Source organism: Vulpes lagopus, chromosome 6 (genome assembly GCF_018345385.1).
Source record: "Vulpes lagopus strain Blue_001 chromosome 6, ASM1834538v1, whole genome shotgun sequence".
Classification (NCBI taxonomy): domain Eukaryota; kingdom Metazoa; phylum Chordata; class Mammalia; order Carnivora; family Canidae; genus Vulpes; species Vulpes lagopus.
The window spans coordinates 96,130,287-96,149,074 of NC_054829.1; the positions used below are offsets into that span (position 1 = coordinate 96,130,287).

General features: G+C 36.6%; 1 protein-coding gene across 1 annotated transcript in view; it reads right to left on the minus strand.

Annotated features, from left to right (window-relative positions):
* Positions 1-18,788, minus strand: part of STPG2 (sperm tail PG-rich repeat containing 2) — a 560,246-nt gene that overhangs the window by 411,969 nt on the left and 129,489 nt on the right. The window contains exon 7 of the mRNA XM_041757622.1: positions 5,170-5,274. Within this exon, the coding sequence (XP_041613556.1) occupies positions 5,170-5,274 (105 nt within the window). The remainder of the gene's footprint in view (positions 1-5,169; positions 5,275-18,788) is intronic.

Genomic DNA, 18,788 nt, shown 5'->3' on the forward strand with positions numbered 1-18,788 from the left:
ATGACCAAGTGGGATTTATCCCCAGGATTCAAGGCTAGTTCAACATTCGTCAGTATCTTAAAAGCCATCTATGAAAAGCCCACAGCAAATATCATTTTCAATGGGGAAAAACTGAGAACCTTTCCCCTGAGATCAGGAACACGACAGGGATGTCCACTCTCACCACTGTTGTTCAACATAGTACTAGAAATCCTGGCCTCAGCAATCAGACAACAAAAAGAATTAAAAGGCATTCAAACTGGCAAAGAAGAAATCAAACTCTCCCTCTTCACCAATGACATGATACTTTACATAGAAAAGCCAAAAGCCTCCACCCCAAGATTGCTAGAACTCATACAGCAATTCAGCGATGCAGCAGGATACAAAATCAATGCCCAGAAATCAGAGGCATTTCTATACACTAACAATAAGACTGAAGAAAGAGAAATTAAGGAAACAATCCCATTTACAATTGCACCCAAAAGCATAAGATACCTAGGGATAAACCTAACCAAAAAGGTAAAGGATTTATACCCTAAAAACTATAGAACACTTCTGAAAGAAATTGAGAGAGACCCAAAGAGATGGAAAAATATCCCATGCTCATGGATGGAAGAATTAATTTTGTGAAAATGTCTATGTTACCCAGGGAAATTTACACATTTAATGCAATCCCTATCAAAATACCATGGACTTTCTTCACAGAGTTGGAAAAATCATCTTAAGTTTTGTGTGTTATCAGAAAAGACCCTGAATAGCCAAGGGACTATGGACAAAAGAAAAGCAATGCTGGTGGCTTCACAATGCTGGATTTCAAGCTGTATTACAAAGCTGTGATCATCAAGACAGTATGGTCCTGCACAAAATCAGACACATAGATCAATATAACAGAATAGAGAACCCAGACATGGGCACTCAACTCTATGGTCAACTAATATTTGACAACATAAGAAAGAATATCCACTGGAAAGAGGACAGCCTCTTCAATAAATGGTGCTGGGAAAATTGGACAGCCACATGCAAAAGAATGAAACTAGATCATTCTCTTACACCAAACACAAAGATAAACTCAAAAAGGATGAAAGATCTAAACATGAGACAAGAATCCATCAAAATCCTAGAGGAGAACACAGGCAACTCCCTTTTTGAACTTGGCCACAGCAAATTCTTACAAGATTAATCTATGAAGGCAAAGGAAACAAAAGCAAAAATTAACTACTGGGACTTAATCAGGATAAACAGCTTCTGCACATCAAAAGAAACAGTCAACAAAACTAAACAACAACCTATAGAATGGGAGAAGATATTTGCAAAAGAACTTATTAAACTCAACATCCAAGAAACAAAAAATCCAATCAGAAATCGGCAGACGACATGAACAGAAATTTCACCAAAGAAGACATACACATGGCCAACAAGAACATAAGAAAATGCTCCGCATCACTTGCCATCAGGTAAATGCAAATCAAAACCACAATGAGATACCACCTCACACCAGTGAGAATGGGGGAAATTAACAAGACAGGAAACCACAAATGTTGGAGAGGATGTAGAGAAAGGGGAACCCCCTTGCACTGTTGGTGGGAATGTGAACTGGTACAGCCACTCTGGAAAACCGTGTAGACATTCCTCAAAGAGTTAAAAGTAGAGCTACCCTACAACCTAGCAATTGCACTACTGGGTATCCCAAAGATATGAATGTAGTGAAATGCCAAGACACCTGCACTCCAATGTTCATAGCAACAATGTACACAAATAACCAAACTGTGGAAGGAGCCTCAGGGTCTATCAACAGATGAATGGATAAAGATATGGTCTATATATACAATGGAATATTACTCAGCCATTAGAAATGACAAATCCCCACCATTTGCTTCAACATGATGGAACTGCAAGGTATTATGCTGAGTGAAGCAAGTCAACTGGAGAAGGACATTCATCATATGGTTTCACTCATATGGGGAATATAAGAAATAGTGAAAGGGATTATAGAGGAAAAGGGGGGAAATGAGTGGGTAACAAATTAGAGAGGGTAACAAAACATGAGAGACTCCTCACTCTGGGAAACGAACAAAGAATAGCAAAAGGGGAGGTCGGCGAGGAGGATGGGGTAACTGGGTGACAGGCACTGAGAAGGGCACTTGATGGGATGAGCACTGGGTGTTATACTATATGTTGGCAAATTGGACATCAATTTTAAAAAAGTGTAACATTTGCTGATTTTCATTGTATAGAAATTATTATCCATACTACCATGGTAAAGAAATTATTAACCATACTACCATAATCTAGAAATTATTAGTCATAGTATCACGTGGATAATCTCATACTGCCATCATAACATCAATCAACATGCAAAACTGGAAAAATTAACAATTGATTTCTGCAAGCCAATAGAAATTAATTAACTGCAGCATAACAGCACTTCTACTGCATCTCTTTACTATCCCTTGTGGTAACCAACTTCATTGTTTTCTGATTTATCCTTTATGTGTTTATATAAAAATACGTAGTTACGTGTATGTTTTTTTTCTTTTCCATTGCTATTAAAATATAATTAATATATGATGTTATATTACTTTCAAGTGTACAATATAAATATTACTCAGTGTTCATCATGGTATATTCTTAATCTCCTTTATTTCACTAACTCCCCTCACCCCAGCCCCGTCCATCTCCCCTCTGGCAACCACAAGTTTATTCTCTGTATTTCAGAGTCTGGGGGATTTTTGGTATCTTTTTCCTTGTTAGTTCATTTGTTTTGTTTCTTACATTCTACATATGAATGAAATCATATGATATTTGTCCTTCTCTGTCTGACTTATTTCATTTAGCATTATATCCTCTAGGCCCATTCATGCATTCATGTCATTGCAAATGTCAACATCTCATTCTTTTCTATGGTTGAGTAATACTCTAGGGGTGTGTGTGTGGTGGGGGGGGGGGGATGTACACATATCACTTCAATTCGTCTATTGGTGGACACTTGGGTTGCTTCCATATCTTGACAATTGTAAATAATGCTACAATAAAAATCCCCAAATAGATATTTTTCTAAAATCATACCAATGTCTAACAGAACATGAAAAGATGTTAAATATCACTAATCATCAGAAAGATGCAAATCAATGCACAGCCCAGGTGGCTCAGCGGTTTAGCGCCACTTTCAGCCCAAGGTCTGATCCTGGAGACCCAGGATTGAGTCCCACATCAAGCTTCCTGCGTGTAACCTGCTTCTCCCTCTGCCTGTGTCTCTGCCTCCCTCCCTCTCTCTCTCTCTCTCTCTCTCCCCCGCCCCCCCCCATGAAAAAATAAATTTTTAAAAAAATCTTTAAAAAAATGCAAATCAAAATCACAAACTTACACCCAACACAATGGCTGGAATCAAAAAGACAAGAAATAACATGTTGGTGAGGATGTGGGGAGAAAGGAATCCTCAAGCGCTATTGGTGGGAACATAAACTGGTGCAGCCACTGTGGAAAACAGTGTGGAGATGCCTCAAAAAATTAAAAATAAAATTAACCATATGATCCAGTAATTCCACTACTGGGTATTTACCAGGGAAAACAAAAACACTACCTTGAAAAGACCCTTATATTTATTGCAGCATTACATGTATGTTTCTTACTTTCTTTCTTATACAGAAGGAATACTGATGCCTGGGCCCTATTCTAGATGAACTGAATCAGTCTCTGGAAAAAAATGCAAAGAACTCACCTAGGGATCAAAATGTGTTACAATTCCCCAAGCATTTCTAATATGCAACAAGGATGAGAACCATTGTTATAAAAGAAGCCTTATGTTTTAAAAACTAATAGTTGAAGACATAAGGAAATTCAATACATTTAGATCAAACACCAAACAACTCCTTAAATCTATGACTAAATAGTATCCCAGAAACATGTCTTTATGTGTTCTATCAACAAAAATTATGTGTTCTAAGTCTACCTTGCTAATTGCATTATTGCTTTTTCTATCAGTCACAAATATATGTTCATATTCAACTAACCACTAACAGCACCCCTAGCAGGCAGTCCTGTTGGCTTTAAATCCCCCATAGCTCTCACTCCAGAACCATTATTGTTTTCTTCATCATCCCCTTAAAAAAAATTGATACCATGTTCTTTTCCATTTCTGAAAATACATTTAAGATATCATAATTGGTGTCAAGTGGTATCAAATCAAGACTATATATTAGAGGAATAGAAACAACATAAGAACTGAGGGTTCAAAAAAAAAAAAAAGAACTGAGGGTTCTAGTTGTAAAAATGATATTTTTTTTTAAATCAAGGACACACACACACGATATCCTGTTCTTACACACCCATTTTGTGTATCACCTTAAGTACTACCAAGTTGCTCAAGGCAGAAACCCGGTACTCATTCTTGATTCTTCCTAGTTCCCCATCACATCTAACCCATTAAAAAATCATGTTGATTATGTCTCCAAACTATACTTGCAATCCTTCTCCTTGTTTCCAAGGGGGTGCCTCTTAAGTACAACGAAACCAAAGCAGTAACCTGTAGTCTTCTGAAGGTTAATAATCTTCCTGAGTTAGGATAAATTAAAATAACCAGAGCTGTACATAGTACAGTTGGATAAATACTGCAACACTTTGATCTGGGGCTGCCATATTCTCAAAGTTTGCTGGTATTAAATTGCCATGGAAATATCTTGGATACCATCAAGTAGCCTTAGTGTATACCCTGGAGAATGTGATGCAATTACTGTGAAATAGACTCTTGCATCACAAATAAAGACCCTAGTTGCAGTTATAGATATGATCTATCCCCACCCTCTACAGAGAGCCTTCAAAAACCCTCTCTGAAAAATATGCATATCCTCAAAGATTGCATGTTAATACTCCACATATTCATTGGCAGAGTATATTTTAAAACTCAGACTGAATCTCTTATAAGCTAAACTGAACATTCATATATACAAATTTAAAATGTTTAATAGATGTTTTCAATTCAAATATTCACCTTTGCATGTTATTGTTAATATTACAATCTTATTTAATCTTATCCATATTTTTGACAATATGATTTGCCCCATCCATGTCTGTTTCCAATTTGTTTAACTATCACTTTTCCTTTTATGATCTTCCTAAACACCATCAGATTTGTTGCTGGCTTCACATTGTATCTATTATGTTCTATGTATGAAAATGATTATAGAACATTACCTGGGATTGAGAAAGGAAAGCAGGTGATGCATCATTTACACTTGGTATACTTTCAGCCTTCTGAAATTGACTTTTAATGTCATATTTTCCAGGCCCTGGTACTCCCTAAATTACAGGAAGGAAAAATACATGTTCTCATTAAGAAAGCATCTATATAGTACCTAAGGGAACAGTTGGCTAAATATATGAACGAAAGCTACAAGTTTTTAAGCAAATTCCTATATGGTATTACCAAAGCACTTCATTAAAAGGCAAACCAGAACAAATTCTTAAGAGAAACAAGAAAAAAAAAATTGTCCTTAGCAAAGCTTCCTAGGAACCTGAACACACACTACTTGAAACTTTGCTGCCCTCTACTGATAGAGCACAGAAAAAAATTATCTACTTCACATAATTAAACATTACAATGAATAAAGATGGCTTCTACATTTCTTCTATTTAAATGTATATAATCAAATCTTCTCTGAGAAAATATTTCACTGTTTTTTCCAAATTTCTATTAATCAATAGACTACTTTTTTTCCCCACAAATAAGCTTCAGGATATATTTCATTTCAAATACAAATGTTAAAAAATCTAAGACATTAAATTTAAACAGATACTTTATAATAGATAAAAATTAATTCAGTAAATACTGGGATTTTTTATTATATTAGCTAAACATACTTAACTTTATATATATAGATATATATCAAGAATTTAAACACATGTATTATATATATTTATCAAATATATATATATAGAAGTGCTGTATATTAATCATCAAATACTTTAATTACCTTGAGGGTACCTTTCATAGTATAAAAAAGTTTCAAATCTTCTGTTACATATATTCCTCCTCTACTTTTTTACAGTTACAAGAATCATTCCTTAATTTATGAATTATATACTTTGGTGTATAATAAAATTCCCTCAGCAACTCCCATCATCTCTGTCATTATTATATGTTCAATCCCATTTCTCTCCACCTCCACAGACACCGTTCTGATCCAAGCCTCGAAACTCTTACCGGGATTGCTGTGAAATCCTGACTGCCCCCCTGCTTCTGCTCTTGTCTTCCTTCAGTCTATTTTCAAAATGGCTGTCTGAGTCAGATTGCACCACTTAACTTCTCAAATCCATCCAATGGCTTGCAATCTCACTTTTAACAAATTCAAGGTCCTTAATATGACATGAATTTCACACTCACATATACTATCACCACTCTAACCTAATCTCCTATCACTCTCACATTTCCATTCACTCTGTTTATCACAAAGATCAGGCATATATCAACCTGAGGACCTTTGCACTCTTTGTTCAGGATATTCTCCTAAACAGCTCCATGGCTCACTAATTTCAGTCATGTATTTATTCAATGTTACCTTCTTAATGAGTTATTTCCAGTCCACTAATCTAAATAATTCCTCCTCCTTTTCCTATTTTTTAATCTTACCAATTTCTACTATCCAAAATACAATTTTCTACTATGTTGTAAGCTCCAACAGGGCAGTAACTGTTTTGTTTGCTACTGTATCATTGGAATACAGAGGAGTATGTGGAACATGGTAGGTGCTCGGTAAATATTTGCCAGAAGAATGGATGAATGGATGAATGCATGCACTGAATTCTACATTTTCACTGATCATATAGTGGATTTGGATATATTACTCTGGGAAATAATGTGGCACCGAATAAGAGCATTAGCCATTTCTAAGAGTAAAATATCTTAAAGCTCACATATTTAGGGATGCCTGAGTGGCTCAGCGGTTGAGCATCTATCCGCCTTTGGCTCAGGGCATGATCCCAGGGTTCTGGGATCGAGTCCCACATCGGGCTCCCTGTGTGGAGCCTGCTTCTCCCTCTGCCTGTGTCTCTGCCTCTCTCTCCGTGTCTCTCATGAATAAATAAACAAAACCTTTAAAAAAAAAAGCTCACATATTTAATTTTCATTTAATAATAATAGTAATACTTGGGAAATTTTTTTGGGGGGAATTTTTATTTAAGGGAAATTCTTATTATATAAGTACTTTTTCATATTAATAGGTTTGATCCTAAAAATTTATGCAAAGGTCCATGTTATCTTATCTCACATGAACAAATCTATGCCATTATTTAGTGGCTGGTAGAAAATATCCACTTTTGCTTTGGCATGTAAGATTGTTTTTAAATCTATGAACTTTTAGTAAATTAGGTTTAGAATTAAAGAAACTTCTATATAATTCTCTGTTTATATTAACCTATGAGATATAAATCAAATATAGAAATACAGAGAGCATAACTTCAAATATACAATATTAATCTATATCTTGAACTTTACAGATATATTGTATCCATCTTCTCCACAGAGGCAAGATTGGTAAAAAATACTGTTACTGACAAACTGGGATTACGCTTCTACTGCTATAAATAGTAGTATAAGTGGCCATTACTATGGATCATAGGGAAAAGACTAAGTGTGAATAATGAGATAAGTGAATATCTTTAGTCTTGGGAACTATTTTGCATAAAAGCAGAAATGAAATCTCATCTTTTCAATGAGTACTTCTTACTCCTTTTTTACTTTTTTTTCATAAAGTTCCTAATGTTACTGAACTTTATTTCACTAAAATAAGATACAGCAGTACAATTAGGGCCTTGCTTCTAAAAAGTTAGGCTTAAGATTTAAAAAGCCAATTAATTTTTTTTTTAATAGAAGACTGTGACCACTCAGGACAAGTCTCCATTTATGACAATATAAAAGTGGAAAGACTTTGAGAAGACCAAACCCTAGGCACAAGCTGAAAATGCTGTATTTATCCCCTTTTTTAAAATTGTTATCAACAGACCATCTGCCTTAGTATCAGCCTATTAAATATACAGCTCCATCCCACTTAAATGAGTGTCTCATTTAAGATCTAGTGGATCAGAACCTCATTGGGTACAGGAATCTACACTTTTAACAAGCCTCACAGATGATTCTCATGCATAATAAAGAACCATAACTCAGTCCAAAAGAGGTCACCATTACAGCACCTTCTGCTAAACACAACATTCCAAGGAAGAAAGCCTAGATTTTAGGAGTATCCTGCCTTGGGAATAGAGGTTAAAAATTATTGGGGCAGGTTATTTTTGGCATCTTTTCATGTGTAACTTAATAAAAATGGGCCTCTTGCTTCAAATAAAAACTGGGGTATAATTATCCATTTGATTGGATGACATACAGGGAGTAGGACGACTGGGGGAAGCCACACGATTTTACCTTTACTCCTGTACCATTTAGTCACCATCAATGATGATTATTCTTTTCATTAAAAATACTATGCACATAGTTTACTATGTGCAAAGCACTGGCATATAGTAATAAATAAAGCATGGGGTCTGCATTCAAGAAGCTCACACTATATTAGTGGTTCTAAATCCAGGTTGTACATGACAATCATCTGGGGAATTTATAAAAATAACAATGAACCATTCCATCTTATTCAAATTAAAGCCAAAGGAAATTAGACCCAGTGTTTTGTGGGTGTGGGGGGTTTTTTGTTTTTGTTTTTTTTGTTGTTTGTTTGTTTGTTTGTTTTAATTTAAAGCTTTCTGGTTGATTCTAATGTGCAGTCAGGATGGAAAAAATTGGTTTAAAAATTGGTTTAAAAAATTGGTTTAACATTGCTAGGCCTCATCCAGGTGTACCTTCTAAAGGTTCTGCAACCACCATTGTTTCTTAGGGTTTCAGAGTCCCCTTCATATAAACAAGGACTCCAATGAGACCAGGTATCTAGATATTTCTTTCAGCTCACATTCTAGAATTTTAAATTCTGCAATCATATTTTTAATTTTATAACTCTCTAAATCTTTATTCACACTCACATTATCCTCCATCTTTCCAAGGATATTAATTATAATTTTATTTATAATTCTGTTCTCTTTTTTGTCTTTTTCCTTGGAGTTTTATTGATGTTGGGTTTTTTGTTTGTCTTTATGTTTCCCATTGGAGGATTTTTTTCAAAAGTCTGGTGATCTCTTGCTCCCCATTCAGATTTAAGAGTGAGCCACTGAAAGAGATGATTGAAAAATTCATACATGGATAGATTTGATTTGAAACCTGTTGGACTTCATTAAGCTGTGATGGAACCACAACTCAGCCTTTGCATTAGTGGGCCCCAAAATATCAGTCTTTTCTCAAATCTATCTGACAGTTTAGGTAAGTGGGAAAGGTTTCTGGAACTCTCTCCTATTCGGTTTATAAACTTTTGCCATCACCCAGGCTCAATAATTCTTAACTCATGTCCAAATTTGTTTCCTAATCCTACCAACTTCCCCCAATTCCCATTCCAATGATATAAAGGCAAATACAAAATATTGTAATTTTATCAATACATACTTCAGCACATATTTCTGAAAAATAAGGGACTTTAACATAAACATAAAACCATTTTTCCATATTAAAAAAATCAACAATGATTTGCTTCCTTATTTATTCAGTTCAAATTTTTGTGACTGCCTAATAAATTTATGTGTATGATACTCATTTATTTATATGTTTGTCTGAATCCAAACCCAATTAAAGCTCATACTTAGAAGGGATCAAAGTCTCTTATAATCTATAGGTTTCTTCACTTTACTCTTTCTTTCAACTTATTTGGTGAAAAAGCTAAGTTTTTGTCCAATTTTTGAGCATTTCCTGCAATTGCATTTTCTTGACTGGTATCCATGTGTCTGTCTCCTGTCCTTCATACTTCCTGTAAGCAGTAGTTGGATAAAAGGGCTTGGTCAGATTCTAATTCAATTTTTTTTCAAGATTACTTCATAGGTAGTGCTGTATACTTCCACCAGGAGGCATATATAATAGCTAGTTCTTTCCATTCTACAATGTTAACAGCCATTAATGATTATTGACTAGATGTAGTAATTTAGAAGGGGTTAAAAAAATTATAATATAGGGCAGCCCAGGTGGCTCAGCAATTTAGCGCCACCTTTAGCCCAGGGTCTGATCCTGGAGACCTGGGATGGAGTCCCATGTCAGGCTCCCTGCATGGAGCCTGCTTCTCCCTCTGCCTGAGTCTCTGTCTCTCTCTCTTTCTCTGTCTCTCATGAATAAATAAAATCTTTTTTTTAATGATAATATAATTATATAATTACTTATTTATTGACCGAAATACTTCTACAGAGAGACTTCTCTCAACAATTGTTTAGTTACCCTAGGTATAGTTCATATAGGAAAAGAAAGATAAATGCTTGTGTTGGTTTTTTTCTTTTTTCTTTTATTTACCAGTTTCAAAATACCAAGTTAAACTGTTGCATTGTCCAACACCAGTGACTGAATTTTTAAGATTCTAATTTTAATTTCATGCATTTAAATATATTTGAATTATTTTATCCCCTTACAATTGGAGTTGTACTGTTCACCAATACTGAAATTAACCCATCTTCAGTTGGTGGGAACCTATTCAAATGAGTACCAGAATCCTTTTGACATGACCCCCAGTAATGTTTCATAGCTGTCTTGCTTTCTGGTCCAAGATGCTTCAGATTCTTCAGATACAATTCCTGCTCCAGACCTGGAATCAGCTCTGGAATCTGAGAATTATTATCTGGAGTCTAGGAATAACTCCCATTTTTGTTACATCATCTCATCCTTTCCCTCTCTTATCTCAGTGTTCCTAAGTCCAGAGACTCTCTTGTTTGATTTCTCCACCAACAGACTTGGAGTGGGAATGAGAAAGCCACCTAGCTGTAAGAAACTATGCTTCCATCCAGATTATCATCAATCCTGCTGTTTTCAGTCCCACCTGCCACCTTCCAAAGTAATTGATATTCCTGGGCATTTTAAAGATACTAGCTTTCTTATTGGCATCCCTCTCTGAAGATACTTACATAGCAGCTTTCTCTATACCACCAGTTCACATTTCCCCAGTAGCTTTTATACTTACCATTTCCCCCATCAGCTTTCCATCCTTGAAAACTGAAGACATCATTTATCTATTATCATCTCTTCTCCCATTCTTTTTGTGTTTGCCGGATTGCACCTTCCTTATTCTTTTACTTATTAATTTAGTGGGGAGTGTTATGGGCTAAACTGTGTCCCTCCAAAATTCATATGTTGAAATCTTAAGCCCCAGTACTTCAGAATATAACTGTATTTGGTGATAAGGTCTTTAAAGATATAATTCAGTTAAAAGAAGGTTTTTTTAAAACGGGCCCTAATCCTGTATGCCTGGTGTCTTCATAAGAAAAGGAATTTTGAACATAGACATGAGTGTGCACAGAGGAAAGGCCATGTGTAGACATAAAAAGAAGATAGCCATTTATAAGCCAAGGACAGATGTCTCAAAAGAAAATCACTGCCAACACCTTCATCTCAGACTTCTAGCCTCCAAAACTGTGAGAAGATAAATTTCTTCTGTTTACACCTCCCAGTTTGTGGTACTCAGTTATGACAGTCCTAGCAAACTGATGGAGGGAGGAAGCTAAGATATAAGCATGGTTTCAAATCTACCTTGTTCAACCAGAAGTCCATCTATCCCATTCTACAAAACTAAAAAATATAAAGTATTTCAGAAAGGTAGATATGTAGCAGAAAATATAACAATGGTACCCACCAAGTCTAAGAGTTGTGCTGATGGTAATTTTGAGGAAAAAGCCAGCTTTACCACACTTTTGACACATAATAGTTCAATAATACTAACTGAATAGATGGGATTATTCTAATCCCATTTAATTGTTTATTGGCATGCCTCAATAGCTCAGTGGTTGAGTGTCTGCCTTCAACTCAGGGTGTGATCCCAGATCCAGGGATCAAGGCCAGCATCGGGCTCCCCACAGGGAGCCTGCTTCTTCCTCTATGTCTCTGCCTCTCTCTGTGTGTCTCTCATGAATAAATAAATAAAATCTTCTTAAAAAATAAATCATTGTTGCTTACTCTTTCCATATAATTCTGGAAGTCACCCTGTTCTAAAGTTTATCTATATATATATTCATGCTATATAATGCTAGGACATTCCACAAAGGGTGTGGGGGGGGAGGGGGACTTAAGGTCTTTTACTAGCATACATCTAGGTATCACAAAAAGGTTTAATTGTATTTTAGAGGCTTTTCTTAGTCTATAAAACTCTCACTTCTGCAACCAATACTTTCTTAGGTAGTACTGTTAGTTCTCCCTATCTTTGATCCTTCTTACAAATAAAATGAAGAAACATTATCTATATTTACTGAGCACCACTGTATGGCAGGCACTATACTTGATATATTCCTATGTTATCTTTAATCCTTTTTTTGTTATCTTTAATCCTTAAAAATCCCCACAAGCTGGACAACATTACTCAAGTTTGTTCAATAAAGAAAATAAGACCCACAGAGATTTAATAACTTATCTTTAAGCACAACTAGTTGGGGTACAAACTAAACTAAGATCTCAGTAACTAGAAAGCCCCTCTTGTATTTTTCAAGACATATTACAAAAGATCAATATTGTAGATACTATGACAAGAGTGATCAAAAAAAAATGTATTAACCTACTATAAGAACATACCCTACTTTATATATTCTGGAAAGCAGCCAGATTAGCGACCCCAGCAGATACCATATGGATTAGAAAAAAAAGGAAATTGAATACAGCAAAACCAGAGGAGAATTGTATTTGTGAAGGTTAATTCCAATAGACTTGGAATTAGTGTAAATTGTTTTGTCAAAGGATCTACAAGGCACAATCCTGGGTCAAGGTATGAAACTACTAATAGTCTCATTTTGCAATTATGGCTCCCATAAGTTTCAGAGTGCTCTATATCAGTTTGTTAGCATTGTTCATTGATAACAAGGACACTGATGATTTGCACCTTGCCTCAGTCAGTGAGACTCCTGGAGGGCTTTACTGTTGGTACTGATTAGGTAGCAAAATATCTTAGATGGCCAGTAGAGTAAAAGAAACCAGAAAGACTCCATTTGTGCTCCTAGATTCTGAGCTGTTCATACATGTGTCAGTGTTCCTGATCAAGAAAAATGCATAATGTGTGCCCTAGTATGGCCTTAGCGAAGGAAGACAATTAGAGCTCACTCCTGATCTCTCTGGAGCCCTTGTAGCCTTTAACTGCAAGAACATTCTTTAGGGATCCCTGGGTGGCTCAGCGATTTACTGCCTGCCTTGGGCCTAGGGTGTGATCCTGGAGACTCAGGATCGAGTCCCACATTGGGCTCCCTGCATGGAGCCTGCTTCTCCCTCTGCCTGTGTCTCTGCATCTCTCTCTCTCTCTCCCTCTCTCCCTCTCTCTCTCTCTCTCTCTCTCTCTCTCTCTCTATATATATATATATATATATATATATATATCTGTGTGATCCTGGAGACTCAGGATCGAGTCCCACATTGGGCTCCCTGCATGGAGCCTGCTTCTCCCTCTGCCTGTGTCTCTGCATCTCTCTCTCTCTCTCCCTCTCTCCCTCTCTCTCTCTCTCTCTCTCTCTCTCTCTATATATATATATATATATATATATATATATATATCATGAATAAATAAAATCTTAAAAAACAAGAACATTCTTTAAAGTTGTGTTTTTGATTTTTCTTCTGCAATAAACTGTACATTTAAACATTGTCATTTGGGGCCCTGAGACACCTTCCTTGGCAATTAAGCGCTATGTGCCGCTATTGGTGCAATCATGAAAGATAACAAATTGTTGCTATATTGCTGTTGCTTTAAGATTACATTTTAGGGTGACTGGTTATGCAGCAAAAGAGGATAGAAGCAGGAACTAATATTTACTAAACACCTACTATTTGTTAGGCATTACTTCAATTCACAGACAAAAAAAAAACTGTACCACAAAAAAATTACTTCCAAAAGCAACAGAGCCTGTAAGTAGATGAGACAGATATTAATGATGGTTACCACAATGCCAATTTCCAACTTCCCTTTCCACAGCCTTCTGCCAGAAAGGGGTGACCATATGACATAGTTCTAGCTAATGAATTTGCTCTGATAGAGCATGTAGAAACTAGAGTAGGACCAAAAGACACAAGTTCAGAGACACGTGGGTAGCTCAGCGCTTAAGCGTCTGCCTTTGGCCCAGAGCATGATCCTGGAGACCCGGAATCGAGTCCCACGTTGGGCTCCCTGCATGGAGCCTGCTTCTCTCTCTGCCTATGTCTCTGCCTCTCTCTCTCTCTGTGTCTCTCATGAATAAGTAAATAAAATCTTAAAAAAAAAAGTTTAATCTTGAAATGTTAGTTTTGTAGTTGCTATAAAATGTCAAGGTAGAGATGTCATATGGGCAGTAATTCATAGAAAACTGGAGCTCAGTGGAGAGGTCAGGGCATAAATACATACTGGAAGCAATCTATATATTTAGAAATGATCAGTACATATAGGTGGTACCTAAGATATGAAACAAACATGGTTTCTAGAAAATTGTATTTAAAAAGGGCTAAGAATATCATGCAATATTTATGTGATTCTTTTATATATAATATATTTTATATTAATTTATTCTATATTAATTTATCACACTCTATTTTAATTTTATATTATATTCTTTTATATTTTTATTTTATGTTAGTCTTTTTTATTTTTTTTTAATTAATTTTTATTGGTGTTCAATTTACCAACATACAGAAAAACACCCAGTGCTCATGCCGTCAAGTGTCCACCTCAGTGCCCGTCACCCATTCCCCTCCAACACCCGCCCTCCTTCCCCCTTCCACCACCCCTAGTTCGTTTCCCCGAGTTAGGAGTCTTTATGTTCTGTCTCCCTTCCTGATATTTCCCAACATTTCTTCTCCCTTCCTTTAGATTCCGTTTCACTATTATTTATATTCCCCAAATGAATGAGAACATACACTGTTTGTCCTTCTCCGATTGACTTATTTCACTCAGCATAATACCCTCCAGTTCCATCGACGTTGAAGCAAATGGTGGGTATTTGTCGTTTCTAATTGCTGAGTAATATTCCATTGTATACAAAAACCACATCTTCTTTATCCATTCATCTTTCGATGGACACCGAGACTCCTTCCACAGTTTGGCTATTGTGGCCATTGCTGATAGAAACATCGGGGTGCAGGTGTCCCGACGTTTCATTGCATCTGAATCTTTGGGGTAAATCCCCAACAGTGCAATTGCTGGGTCGTAGGGCAGGTCTATTTTTAACTCTTTGAGGAACCTCCACACAGTTTTCCAGAGTTGCTGCACCAGTTCACATTCCCACCAACAGTGTAAGAGGGTTCCCTTTTCTCCGCATCGTCTCCAACATTTGTTGTTTCCTGCCTTGTTAATTTTCCCCATTCTCACTGGTGTGAGGTGGTATCTCATTGTGGTTTTGATTTGTATTTCCCTGATGGCAAGTGATGCAGAGCATTTTCTCATGTGCATGTTGGCCATGTCCATGTCTTCCTCTGTGAGATTTCTCTTCATGTCTTTTGCCCATTTCATGATTGGATTGTTTGTTTCTTTGGTGTTGAGTTTAAGAAGTTCCTTATACATTTTGGAAACTAGCCCTTTATCTGATATGTCGTTTGAAAATATCTTCTCCCATTCTGTAGGTTGTCTTTTAGTTTTGTTGACTGTATCCTTTGCTGTGCAAAAGCTTCTTATCTTGATGAAGTCCCAATAGTTCATTTTTGCTTTTGTTTCTTTTGCCTTTGTGGATGTATCTTGCAAGAAGTTACTGTGGCCAAGTTCAAAAAGGCTGTTGCCTGTGTTCTCCTCTAGGATTTTGATGGAATCTTGTCTCACATTTAGATCTCTCATCCATTTTGAGTTTATCTTTGTGTATGGAGAAAGAGAGTGGTCCAGTTTCATTCTTCTGCATGTGGATGTCCAATTTTCCCAGCACCATTTATTGAAGACACTGTCTTTCTTCCAATGGATAGTCTTTCCTCCTTTATCGAATATTAGATGACCATACATTTGAGGGTCCACTTCTGGGTTCTCTATTCTGTTTCATTGATCTATGTGTCTGTTTTTGTGCCAGTACCACACTGTCTTGATAACCACAGCTTTGTAGTACAACCTGAAATCTGGCATTGTGATGCCCCCAGATATGGTTTTCTTTTTTAAAATTCCCCTGGCTATTCGGGGTCTTTCTGATTCTACACAAATCTTAAAATAATTTGTTCTAACTCTCTAAACAAAGTCCATGGTATTTTGATAGGGATAGCATTAAACGTGTAAATTGCCCTGGGTAACATTGACATTTTCACAATATTAATTCTGCCAATCCATGAGCATGGAATATTTTTCCATCTCTTTGTGTCTTCCTCAATTTCTTTCAGAAGTGTTCTATAGTTTTTAGGGTATAGATCCTTCACCTCTTTGGTTAGGTTTATTCCTAGGTATCTTATGCTTTTGGGTGCAATTGTAAATGGGATTGACTCCTTAATTTCTCTTTCTTCAGTCTCATTGTTAGTGTATAGAAATGCCATTGATTTCAGGGCATTGATTTTGTATCCTGCCACGCTACCAAATTGCTGTATGAGTTCTAGCAATCGTGGGGTGGAGGCTTTTGGCTTTTCTATGTAGAGTATCATGTCATCGGCGAAGAGGGAGAGTTTGACTTCTTCTTTGCCAATTTGAATGCCTTTAATGTCTTTTCGTTGTCTGATTGCTGAGGCGAGGACTTCCAGAACTATGTTGAACAGCAGTGGTGAGAGTGGACATCCCTGTCTTGTTCCTGGTCTTAGGGGAAAGGCTCCCAGTGCTTCCCCATTGAGAATGATATTTGCTGTGGGCTTTTCGTAAATGGCTTTTAAGATGTCAAGGAAAGTTCCCTCTATCCCAACACTCTGAAGGGTTTTGATCAGGAATGGATGCTGTATTTTGTCAAATGCTTTCTCTGCATCTAATGAGAGGATCATATGGTTCTTGGTTTTTCTCTTGCTGATATGATGAATCACATTGATGGTTTTACGAGTGTTGAACCAGCCGTGTGTCCCGGGGATAAATCCTACTTGGTCATGGTGAATAATTTTCTTAATGTGTTGTTGGATCCTATTGGCTAGTATCTTGTTGAGAATTTTTGCATCCATGTTCATCAGGGATATTGGTCTGTAATTCTCCTTTTTGGTGGGGTCTTTGTCTGGTTTTGGAATTAAGGTGATGCTGGCCTCATAGAACGAATTTGGAAGTACTCCATCTCTTTCTATCTTTCCAAACAGCTTTAGTAGAATAGGTATGATTTCTTCTTTAAACGTTTGATAGAATTCCCCTGGGAAGCCATCTGGCCCTGGACTCTTGTGTCTCGGGAGGTTTTTGATGACTGCTTCAATTTCCTCCCTGGTTATTGGCCTGTTCAGGTTTTCTATTTCTTCCTGCTCCAGTTTTGGTAGTTTGTGGCTTTCCAGGAATGTGTCCATTTCTTCTAGATTGCCTAATTTATTGGTGTACAGCTGTTCATAATATGTTTTTAGAATCGATTGTATTTCCTTGGTGTTGGTAGTGATCTCTCCTGTCTCATTCATGATTTTATTAATTTGAGTCTTCTCTCTCTTCTTTTTAATAAGGTTGGCTAATGGTTTATCTATCTTATTCTTTCAAAGAACCAACTCCTGGTTCTGTTGATCTGTTCCACAGTTCTTTTGGTCTCGATATCATTGAGTTCTGCTCGAATTTTAATTAACTGTCTTCTTCTGCTGGGGGTGGGGTCTATTTGTTGCTTTTTCTCTAGTTCCTTTATGTGTAAGGTGAGCTTTTGAATTTGAGTTCTTTCCAGTTTTTGAATGGATGCTTGTATTGCAATGTATTTCCCCCTCAGGACTGCTTTTGCTGCCTCCCAAAGATTTTGAACGGTTGTATCTTCATTCTCATTAGTTTCCATGAATCTTCTCAATTCTTCCTTAATTTCCTGGTTGACCTTTTCATCTTTTAGCAGGATGGTCCTTAACCTCCATGTGTTTGTGGTCCTTCCAAACTTCTTGTTGTGATTAAGTTCTAATTTCAAGGCATTATGGTCTGAGAATATACAGGGGACTATCCTAATCTTTTGGTATCGGTTCAGACCCGATTTGTGACCCAGTATGTGGTCTATTCTGGAGAAAGTTCCATGTGCACTTGAGAAGAATGTGTATTCAGTTGAGTTTGGATGTAAAGTTCTGTAGATATCTGTGAAATCCATCTGGTCCAGTGTATCATTTAAAGCTCTCGTTTCTTTGGAGATGTTGTGCTTAGAAGACCTATCTAGTATAGAGAGAGCTAGATTGAAGTCACCAAGTATAAGTGTATTATTATCAAAGTATTTCTTCAGTTTGGTTATTAATTGCTTTAAATATTTGGCAGCTCCCACATTCGGGGCATATATATTGAGGATTGTTAAGACCTCTTGTTGGATAGATCCTTTGAGTATGAGATAGTGTCCCTCTTCATCTCTCACTATAGTCTTCGGGGTAAATTTTAATTTATCTGATATAAGGATGGCTACCCCTGCTTTCTTTTGAGGACCATTTGAATGGTAAATGGTTCTCCAACCTTTTATTTTCAGGTAGTATGTGTCCTTCTGTCTAAAATGAGTCTCTTGTAGACAGCAAATAGATGGGTCCTGCTTTTTTATCCAGTCTGAAACCCTGCGCCTTTTGATGGGGTCATTAAGCCCGTTCACGTTCAGAGTTACTATTGAGAGATATGAGTTTAGTGTCAACATATCTATTCAGTCCTTGTTTTTATGGATTGTTCCACTGAACT